This window comes from Diplotaxodon limnothrissa, linkage group LG10 (genome assembly GCF_057381915.1).
Source record: "Diplotaxodon limnothrissa isolate DT_005_m linkage group LG10, D_limnothrissa_male_GT1.1, whole genome shotgun sequence".
In the NCBI taxonomy this organism is placed as follows: Eukaryota; Metazoa; Chordata; class Actinopteri; order Cichliformes; family Cichlidae; genus Diplotaxodon; species Diplotaxodon limnothrissa.
In genome coordinates, this window is record NC_140605.1 from 15,264,681 (window position 1) to 15,276,053 (window position 11,373).

Genomic DNA, 11,373 nt, shown 5'->3' on the forward strand with positions numbered 1-11,373 from the left:
TTTTCTCAGTCAGGGGAAGTCAAAGTGTTTCTTGTGCTTTTTAAACCCAGAACACTCAGTGCCTGCCAGTTTGTCCTATTACCACAGTTCACTTAAAGTGCAAGGATAACATATGGCTTATTAGTTATGTTTATTCAATTAGACATGGTAAAAGTTAAAGAACAATAATGCAAGTTGTTGTTTTTTTTGTTTCTTAGCAGAGATATGCAACACTACATCACGGAGACACAGTGTTTGGATGTTTGTTAAATCTAAGTTTTAATGTTTAAGGAAAAAACAGGGCAGGTTCATACTTGCTGCACCTTAGTGGGGCTGGGTGGTAGTACCGAAAGTATTCAGTTTCAGTCTCCCACCGTCCCTCCCACCTTCCAATCACCATGTCAGCCTAACACCTCCTGCTGCAGAGGTGCTCGTCAGACCAGTTCTCAGGCACTGTGTTATGTGTTACTCTTTACGGAAGCGCTCGGTGCTACAAGTTAAAACTCAAGAAACGGCATCTAGTTCTGAAAAAAAGATAAACCAGATTGCACACTTTATGAAAGGACCGGACAACTTGCAGTGTCGAGTTTGGGACTGATCTTTAAACAGCTCTCACAGGAGCCCCCACGGGACGATTGGATGTGTTTGAGCCCATCACTGCAAGGACAAGACGACAGGTGAGTGTTGCTCTTAAGATTTTAAGCACTTAAGTGCTTTCAGTTTTAACATTCAACAAGTATATGTGGTTTACTGTGGATTCATGGGATTTACTGCATCTGGGTTTTTTTTTTTTGTTTTGTTTTTTTTGTTTTTTTTTTACTGAATGGCTCAGATTTATCTTTGTTTTGGCCAGCAGCCATTTTTACTGTGTAACACACTGATACCATTTAAAAGTAATTTTTATAACAATATAATAATTACATTTACCCAGGCACAAATCAGCATAAACTCAGACTATAAAATGCTTTAGTTTTTGGGGGGGTTTTGTGGTATGAAACTAAAACACTGAACTGTATCTCTAACAACACTGTCACGTGCCGGCAGATATGCCGGATATGGGGGGAATGTCAACTGCCATTCACTTATTATACAGATTAAAAGGACAGTATGAGACATAATCTTGCAAAGTGCTGTTGAGAAACAAATGTTTTCATCACGTAAACACTTATATTCCTTTAAAAAAAAAAAGAGTAAATGGAATAACCAACCAAAAATAGCCTGTCTGAGCGCTTTAGCCAAGAACTCTCAAACCGATAACAGTCACACAAGCACAAACTCACCAACAACTCTGTGTACTCCCTTACCCACAGACACAGAATGATTTATTCATCCATTTCAGAAATCTGGGAGTCATGACATCACAAAGTATTCGGGTCAAACAGTAAAATGCCAAGGCGATAAGATCCAGTGCAGTAAGAACAATAACAACCGGGGTGTGGCTCTCAGACACAGGCAAGTACAACACCTGGAAACTTCCTTGTTGTTGACCAGGAAGTTATAGGTGCACACCTGCCGTCTGAGAGGTATAGTGCAGATATGTTTTCTTGTCTTCAATGAGTTATCTGTAATGATTTTGAACTTTATAGAAAAATCTGAAAATTCTCATTCTTTACGTTTTGGAGTTAGCTCGATTCTTTCTGTCTGTCTGCTAGATCTGTGCACACTCTAAATCATTTTTCCTGTCCTGTCCTGCCCTGTTTTTTTTTAACTTGTTTGATTTTATAAAGAAACAGTTACAAAGTGTTTCTTAATTCAATGCTTGTTGCTTCCAGTAAAGGATATTTGGTACACTGTGGTGTGTTATTCTTGGCAAAAATGAAATATCAAGCTTTATCAAAACTAATTATTTTGGCTCATGCTGACTAAACACAGCACTCAGAAGTTGACATGAGTGGGACGAAGAGTTCAAGAGTCATTCCCTGGAGAAAACAGCTGTGATGATGATCACTCCCTCTGTCACAAAGTAAAATGTAGCCTTAATATAATTAATATTATTCTCACAATACGTGCCAGTTTACATAAAGTCTTTTGGCCACAAATATTGTCACTGCTGTTGATCTTTGAATGATATGTGATGTATTTTTATTTACTTTCTCTTAAGATTTCAAACACTATTGATGGATCTAAATCAGTGTAAAACACTTGATTCAATCAGAAAACTGCAGCTCGTCAGATGATTAAAAATCCCTTTACATCAAATGTTTCATTTTTTTAATCTGTGTTCTAACTGTAAAGTTTTCATTTCCTGTTTTAGAATATAGTTAATAAGAAAGTTGCATATTGCTATGTAAACATCGTATGCTCATCAGTAAACCTAGACTGTCTCAAGGGACTTTGGGTCAAAGGTCAGTCTGCTATGATCTGGCAATGAAACAACGCTGAGATTTCCGAGAACAGTTTCAGCTGGATTTGCCCAATAGCGATCAGCTTTGGGACCTCCTCCTTTACATAGTCTGAAAATGTCTGGTGTCTCTCATCGATCTGCAGCTGTGAGGCTTCAGCACGATGGTCTCCTCGGTGAAGCCGTACAAAAAACAGCACTACGCTGACCTGAAGAATGACTGCATCAGGAACAAGACGCTGTTTGAGGATCCAGAGTTTCCAGCCACCAACGCTTCACTCTATTATAACAAACCACCTCCTGGTAGGGTAAAGTGGAAACGACCTGCGGTAAGTGGCCAAGGCTAATATCCATCAAGCCACATGTTTGTTTTTAAGACAGCATGTAAGAAAAGGAAAAAACTAAACCTATAATTATACTTTTTTTCAATACTGTTAAAGTCTTAACAGTCTGTCATGTTATTTTCTCTGTTGTAGGAGATAAGTAAAAAACCTCATCTGTTTGTTGAGGGCATCAGCTCCCATGATTTGAACCAGGGAGTTGTGGGAAACTGCTGGTTTGTTGCAGCCTGCTCTTGTCTGGCCTTGAAGCCAAAGCTCTGGCAGAAGGTGTGTTAACTTTGTTGCTTTATTCTTAATGTGGGTGTCGAGGAGTTGGTGCGTTAAAGTTGATAACTGTACATTAATAAAACTTAAATACTGTAACTATAGCAGCAGGGTATTCGTTTCAGGAAGGAAGTTCTCCCATGGATATATTCAATATATCTGGCAGACAAACATATTATATTGTACTGTAACTTTGCTAATAACTAAGGGCAAAGGGACTATGAAACCTGAGAGATACAAAATTCAGCTATTTAGAAAATTGTCTGTGAAACTTGACTGTATTGGGTTTATCTTTTTTTCTTAAATAAAATACAAATCAAAGAAGAAGAGGGAAAAGAGGGAAACCTGAAGAGGAACTGGAGGGGCTTAGCGATGGAGAATAAATGTCAACCAAAAAGTTTTAGTCCTTTGTAGAAATCTTTCACCTTTTTTCCACATTTTAGTTGCAAGAAATGAGCAGAGGAAGAAAAACTGAAAGTGTGAGGATACGTCAGCTATGCATTCTATGTCACTTATTTTGTCTTACCCACTCCACATTATATGTTCTCAAATCCCTGGGGTTGGTACAACTAGAGAACTTAATGGCCAATTCTTTATTACAGCGTTATGTATGTTCCATCCACTGCAAACGTTTGATTTTATAACACACATAAAACACTACAACACCTGCATTTATTGGTCATGAGATAATGTGAACTAAATAGGCATGCTTCCACTATACTGTGTAGAACTGCAGATCTTTTGTCTGAATTCTGCGTGCACTCAGCGCTTTATGAGCAAAGATGTAATTTAAAGGGTTTTGTTGAACTCGTTATAGTGTATACTAAACTATAGTATGTTTATGTTTTGGTGATTTTGTTCAAATCTATCTGTTGTGGGCACATTTCATTTTGGGTGATGTCGCATGCCAAATCAGGTGATTCCTGACTGGAAGGAGCAGGAGTGGGATGACAAACACCCCGAGAACTACGCAGGAATCTTCCACTTTCAGTTCTGGATCTTTGGTGAGTGGATCGACGTGGTGGTCGATGACCGACTCCCTACGATCAATGAAGAACTCATCTACTGCCACTCGAAAGACCCCAACGAATTCTGGAGTGCTCTGCTGGAAAAGGCCTATGCAAAGTCAGTATACTTTAAATAGCCTGATTGGGGGGGAGACTCTTACTTGGTTTAGTTTTAGGTCCCGTCTGCATTTATAATGCTTTGAACTAAACTTCTGCATTTCTTACACCATCTGTGCCCAGGCTCTCTGGCTGCTATCAGTCCCTTGAGGGCGGAAACACTGGTGATGCTGTGGTGGATTTCAGTGGAGCTGTATCTGAAGCCATCAGCCTAGAAGAAGGGCAATTTTATAAGGACCAAGGAAAACAAGACAAGCTTTTTGATGACCTGCTGAAGGTGTACGACCGAGGAGGAATCATAAGCTGCTCCATCAGGGTCTGTGCTGTTTCTGAATATACACGTCTTTGTGTTTTAAGCACTTTAAACATGCCGATAGTAATTGTTTGCAAAATATTACAGGCACAGCCTCATGAAATTGAGCTCAAGATGATAAACGGGCTCGTGAAAGGCCATGCGTACTCAGTAACTGCAGTGAAGAGGGTTCGTTTGGGTCATGGGCTGCTGGCCTACTTCAAGAATGAAACCATTCCTCTGATCCGTATGAGAAACCCCTGGGGTAAGATTGAATGGAAAGGAGCCTGGAGTGACAGGTGAGCAGGAAGCTTGTTATAGTTAATTTTGTCTTTGCTATGTGTTCTGATTTCAGCAGACACTGTGCCAAAAAAAGCCTTTTTAAATGGAACGCTGTCTGCCTTACAAACTTGTTTTTGTGTTTTTTGGATTCATATGGAAAACAGAGCCGTGGTTCGTTGGTTCAAATAGTTCAATCACATTTGATTTTATTTATGTAGCAAATCACAACAGATGCCTCAAGGCACTTTACATCAGAAGATGAAGAAGCCATAAAGACCCTAACAGTCAGACCCAGCCTTATCTATATTCTGTTGAAATCTCCCAATTCTTTGAATCTTTGGGCTGAAGGAGGGACAATACTCGGTGTATCAATGCTCACAACCTGCTTTGGGACAACCTGCTTACAACCTTCTCTTCATGATTCAACAATTAAGCATGTCAAGAAAACAGTGTAACACATTCCCAGCAGATCAAGGATACAGAGTGATGCACATTTATCTAATGAACTAATATGTGAATATGTTCTGTTAACTCAAAAGTATAACGAGAACTAAACTACATACAGCTCACACACTCTATATTAAAGGGTATAATGTGATCTACAGCAGTATTCTAATTCAACTACTTTGATTACATATATAAGGTAACATATAATAACAGAATAATCTAACAATTCTTTATCAAAAAGGAAAGTTTCAATACTAATCTTAAAAGTAGAGAGGGTGTCTGTCTCTTGAGTCCAAACTGGGAGCTGGTTCCACAGTGGCGTGAAGGCTCCTCCTCCCATTTTACTTTTAAATACCTGAGAGACCCCAAGTAAGCCCCCAGTCTGAAAGCAAAGTGCTCTAATGGGGTATACACTAATGCAAGGTCTTTAGGATAAGATGGAGAATAATTATTCAAGCCTTGTATAACAGGAGAAGATTAATTAATTGAATTAATTGAATTAATTGATTCTTTATTTAACAGAGAACCAGTGAAGAGAAGCCAATGTGGGACAAATACACTCTCTATTTCTAGTCTGTGTCAGTACTCTCACTGCAGCATTTTGGATCAACTAAAGCATTTTTAGGGAGTTTTTGGGAGAGCCTGATAATAATGAATTACAATGACTGAGCCTAATAATGCCAAATAATGACTTCTTCATGGCAAAACCTCCATCTGTCTGTAAATTAAATTTGTAATGTAATTTAATGTTAGGGCAAGTTGTTGGCTAATACTCGGGGATGTTACAGCATTTTAGATTGAACTATTTACAGACTTTTACAGAGATCTATAAAAGGAGTTTCAGGTATTTTTATTTTTTCAGTGTTACAAAGTCTCTGTGGAAACTTTTGCTACTGGCTCAGACAGGCAATTGTCCAAAAATGAAAAAATGTCTTTTGATCTGTGCGCTGTTTGTAAGCGCATTAAACATTCTTCCTTGCTTTATTCTTGTTTGCCAGTTCTGAGGAATGGGCAAAGGTTGGTGACACAGAGAGGCATAAGCTTGGCATCACAGTGGAAGATGATGGAGAGTTCTGGTAAGTGATGAATTTCCTCAATCACAGCACTATTTCAGGACAGTTTATCCCACTTTTCCAGATTTTAATAATAGATTCTGTTCAAATCTTCAGGATGTCATTTACAGACTGGTGCAAGTTCTTCACTGATGCAGACGTGTGCCGTGTCATAAATACTTCATTGATTAGCGTCCATAAGACTTGGAATGAGTACGTGCACTTTGGCAGCTGGTCCAAAAATGCTGACCCACTTCTAAACCGCTGTGGGGGCTGTGCTAACCACAAACGGACATTCCTGCAGAACCCACAGGTACAGCAGGCTCTGGATGACCTCTCTCCTTACATCGCCTCTGTTCATGTATGTGTACACATCTGTGATGACTCCATTTCAACTTCTTTTGCAGTATTTATTTGATGTGACAAAGGAGACTGATGAGGTCCTCATCTCGTTGCAACAGAGAGACATGAAAATCCACAGACCTCAAGGTCACGGAGAAAACCTTACCATTGGCTTTGGCATCTTTAAGGTATCACAGTGTCATGTAACCCTTCCATATGTGGGAAAGACTGTGTTTGTGGGAGATGTGAAATGCTTAAAATATAGCCAAACATGTCATACTCATTTGTCAGAATAATGTCTGCTGTGTGTGCTGAGTTTGAGGGGACTTTCTTCACAGCTTCACAGCTATTGTAAATGTTTAAAGTCTAAAGAAAATGTGTCAAATTGTCTCAATATGCAGGACTAGAAATGAGGGATAATAATACGGTGCAGGCCCACATTTAGTGAACGGCTCATTATTCTTGTCTGGAATGAAAACATTAATCAAAGTTCAGTTTATTTTGGTCAAAAGCAAAGCCTTTTCACCCCATCCTGCATCACTTTGGTCAAAAAAATCTGGCTTGAATTGACTTTCTCTTCTCATTTAATGACCAAACAGTGATAAGTTTGTTTTTTCCAACAACTTACACCCCTTGAGTGTTTTATCAGAACCAAAACAGACCATTTCAGCAGCCTGAACCATAAATGATTAAACACAAAAAGGTACCACATACTTTCTGTGATTGCTTCAGGCTGAAAAGCAGCGTGGAACCGAACACCAAACTCAAATCTTTGTGATGATTTCAGACGGCTCGGATGCCTGTGTTCTTGTGCAGCAGTGTGCAGGGATTATTTAGGACTCACGTGTTATGTCTGCTAAATCATAACCAGGCCAAAAAAAAGCTGAAAAGTATGAAATACATGGATACACTGAGTTCTGAAACAGACACAAGATACAATAAGTGCCGATCACTACAACCTGGGGTGTGTTTCAGAAACGGGTTTAAAACTTGATGTTGTCCTGCATGTTGCGATTAGATTGTCACCTTTAAATGAGACCATGAAACCCAGTGTGACAAAACTGACGGCCCATTTCCTGTAATGAGACTTTAGTTGACAGAGACATGGCAAAGTTCAGACACACACTGTGCACTATTAACACGCTGATAGAAGTGCTGCCAAAACTCTGGACAGGAATGAATATCAGCACCATAAAATTTCAACACAGTAATGCGCGTGTTAAAATTCAATTATTGTTTCTATTTTGTGCCACCAGGAGGCAGAAAACTCTTTTCCACTTCTCTTTACTACGCCGTTTAAAGGCATCAATTAAAGTTTATGATGAACAAGAAGAACATGTATTCGTTGACTCTGGCACGAATTCAAATGTAGTTTAATTAAGTACAAAATTAGCAAAATGCAGTTTAAAAGTCATTTTTCTGCCCAGGTACTTTTTCGGATTGCTGCTATACTGATGCAGCTGACTGCGGTGGAGCGGAAGGTTTTGCTCCTTCATGCAGTAAAAAGTGCAGTTCATTAGAGTTCAAGTCACCTTTAAGTAAGATGGCTATAAATTAAACAGGGAAAAATGAAATTCTGCTACCCAGATTTGTTTGTATAGTAGACGTAATTTATGTAATCTTGTATATTTTTGCTACGTCGTATTATTTTGATCAATTGTTTTTGCAAGCTAAGCTTGCAGTCAAGCTCACCCTGTATGTCAAGCTGCATTCATTTTGAGCGTACTATATGCTTCTTAGGTGATATTTTCATGTGTCACTTGTAATCGCATTTCCTTTGAAATTTATTGAAGTAGCTCCAAACTGTGTTGCACAGGATTTTGGTAAATTATGCTCACAAAATATCAAATTCTTTTCTAGGTGGAGCTGAACAGGAAGTACCGTTTACATGACATCCTGACCCAAAAGTGTGTAAATACGTCAACCTACATCAATGCTCGGACAGTGTTCATGAGGATCAGTCTGACTCAGGGCCGATATGTCATCTTCCCCACCACCTTCCAGCCTTTTACGCTGGGCGATTTCATGCTCCGGGTTTTCACTGATGTGGAGTCCGGCTGCAGGTAGGACAGTGCCGTAGATGTGAGGTCAAGCCAACAACAGTGTGTAGCTGAGTTTGTCAGACAAAAATGTAATATCAATAACTCCAAAAATAACGCACTTATCTGGGAAAGTGACTGACATGGCAGCTGTTTGTACGTTTTTAGTCCAAGAAAACATTCAAATTAGTGTTTTGGGAAATAGGGACCATTTAAATGTGATTTACAGTAACTTCTATTGCTTTTCTTGGCCAAATATTTTATTTTGCCAGATTTTGTTTTGTTTCTTTTTGGCACAGCAACTCATAGTCACAAATTAATAATACAGGTCATCCACTCAGCCTTGTCTATGAATCATAGGTGTAATGTTACTGTTCCACTCTTTCAGTTTGCCTCTAGTAAGAACAAGGCCACATTGCCAACTCTTAACTCTTCTCTACTCTCACAGGGAGCTGACAGTGGACAAGCCTCAGGTAAAATGCTGGAGTTCAATCATTGGTTACCCACAAGCTGTGACTCATGTCTATGTACATTCAGCTGAGGGGCTGCAGAATCAGGACCGCACAGGAGGTTAGAAGACTTTCCACAAGTTAAACTTCCTGCTATAACACTTCTGTTCAGCGTGATGAGTCTTTAATCCACCAAATCTGGTTCTCTTTCACGCAGGTGCAGACCCCTACGTGATCATATCATGTGAGGGCAAGTCAGTCAAATCCACCATCCACAAGGACACCTTAAACCCAGAGTTTGCAACTAGTGGTGTTTTCTACAGGAAAAAGCTGAGCAAGCCCATAACTGTGCAGGTAATATGCAGTCTATCTCATTAGTCCTGCTTAATGGAATTATTCTCAGTGACTGGTGGAGCAAAGGGATTTCTCACCTCTGTCCGGTTGAAACTATGTCTCTCAGACATGTGTGCTTTTCAGAGATCAGCGTTATTTTAATCTCAAAGACTGTAAAGTTTTCATTAAAGAGTTTGTAAAAGGTTTCAAGAGCATAAGAAAACAAATTTCCCAGCTTTTAACAGTGAATAAACTTTCAATTTACCTGAAGTCTTACACACAATTCTGCATCAAATGTAAACTAAGTGCCGTCTCTGCTCATAAAAGCCAAAACAACAACAATACATTTTTTTTACACCACTAGCCTAATTTGCATATTGGACCAAGTCTCATCCTGCGTGTGCAAATCTTAAATTCCTAATCTGTTTAATGAGTGAAAACATTTGTTTTGCCATTACATTTTAGAGTGTGGAGATAAATATATTTCAAACTGACTGTTTCTCCTCAGGTGTGGAACAGCAACGCAGTGAAGGATGAATTTATGGGCCAAGTCGTGTTGTCCGGGTCAGTGAACGACCCCACCGAACCTCAGAGGCTTCAGCTCACAGATCAAGGACGGCAGATGCCCGGCACCATCGGCCTAAGGATCGTCACCTCGGTTCAGCTGACTGCCATATGACCGGAGAGAGGGCTGAATCCTTTCTCAGCTTTGACTTATTTGACAAGCATCAAAACCAGCAGCGGGATGCATTTGTATGAAGGTGAATTTATGTGAGCAGGGAATTATGGGACAAACTGAAAATCTCTCCCTTTTCGTTACTTTTGATCTTTTTTTTTTAATTCATGCTTTTATAATTTATATATAAAGTTTTTATTTTGATGTGTTTGTAACCCCGATTATTCTGATACGACACTGTGAGAAACATGGCAGTATTTGTCCTTCAGGCCTCACAGTTACCAAGATCGCGGCCTGTACAGTCGCCTTTTTGCAGAGTAACGTGTTACATGCTACACCTGGTGTTACACGTATGCATTCCTCTTCTGTTTCTTTCCTCCAGCAGTTTACAATCATGGTTCGTTCTCATGAGTACTAAGAAAATCCTCAATGGAACAAAAATTAAAAGAAATCCTAAGACCAAACACTGCTACGACTCTGGTTTTCTTCCTCTTTTTATTTCAGTCCAGTTCCCAAACTGCAATATTTTGTTGGTTTTTTTTCCTTCAGTTTTTTTTTTTGTTTTTTGGACACTCAAGACACAGCCATGCACAATTCAAAGTTCAAAAAGTCTATTGCTTCAACCACAATTAAAAATAGTTTATCCAAAACCTCATTTCCCCTTCACTCATTTGTCCTTTTCCAAAGATGGGGGAAGGCCTGCTGAGGTATGCCAGATGGATCAGCAGTTTTACAAAGCTAGACAATAATAAGAGTAGTAGTAATAATAATCATAATAATAATAAAGATAATAATTTAAAAAGTAACATTTTTTGTCTTTGTTCCATTCTCTTGATAGACATTAATAGAGGAATTTTCACACCACGTGTACAGGTTTACACATTCAGAAGATAGGAATGTACAGGAGCAACCACAGAAAAGGGGGCACGTCGGCGGTGTCTCTCATCCCGAAATTCACCTTTGTGCTCATAGTTCAGACCTGTACATGGGGCAGAGGCCAGATGTCCCAGGGCTGGCGAAGCTTCCTAACAGGCCACCCACACCTACCACGCGCACTCACACACGCACACACACGCACACGCACAAACACTCAGCAGTGGTATTCAGGACAGACTGTGTGGGCCCGCACACAGAGTGCTGCATTCATCGGCTCTCTGTCCGGATGAAGGAGTGTCCTATAAAGCCCAAACAGGAGAGGTGGATCCAGGAGTGCAGAGACGGCGTTTGTGTGTTTGCTTTTCTCTCTTTTTTTCTCTTCTATTTCCAGGGTGCAAAACAATTATTGATACATACCACAGAGCAACCTGAATATTGTCATTTTAAGTTACATAGTTATGAAAAAAAAGTGGGGGTTCCCGTCGTATTTACATACATACATACATATCCTAACAATCTTAACCTATCTGAAGATG

At 39.6% G+C, this 11,373-nt stretch overlaps 1 protein-coding gene across 1 annotated transcript; it reads left to right on the forward strand.

Moving 5' to 3' along the window:
* The first annotated feature begins 618 nt into the window (after window positions 1-618).
* LOC146624087 (calpain-5-like) lies at window positions 619-9,964 on the forward strand. Its single transcript, XM_085363674.1, has 13 exons — window positions 619-656; window positions 2,467-2,649; window positions 2,797-2,928; window positions 3,842-4,050; window positions 4,173-4,365; window positions 4,450-4,640; window positions 6,069-6,146; window positions 6,240-6,435; window positions 6,530-6,652; window positions 8,325-8,527; window positions 8,952-9,073; window positions 9,170-9,306; window positions 9,794-9,964. The coding sequence occupies exons 2-13, from the start codon at window positions 2,485-2,487 to the stop codon at window positions 9,962-9,964; spliced, it is 1,920 nt and encodes a 639-aa protein (XP_085219800.1). The 5' UTR covers window positions 619-656; window positions 2,467-2,484.
* The last annotated feature ends 1,409 nt before the right edge of the window (window positions 9,965-11,373 follow it).

What these genes read in the sequence shown, in the direction of transcription:
- LOC146624087 (XM_085363674.1), top strand. Translation starts at nt 2,485, where the DNA reads ATGGTCTCCTCGGTGAAGCCGTACAAAAAACAGCACTACGCTGACCTG. An exon ending in CTGGAAAAGGCCTATGCAAA is followed by an intron (nt 4,051 to 4,172) that starts GTCAGTATACTT and finishes ATCTGTGCCCAG; the next exon opens with GCTCTCTGGCTGCTATCAGT. An exon ending in TTGGCTTTGGCATCTTTAAG is followed by an intron (nt 6,653 to 8,324) that starts GTATCACAGTGT and finishes ATTCTTTTCTAG; the next exon opens with GTGGAGCTGAACAGGAAGTA.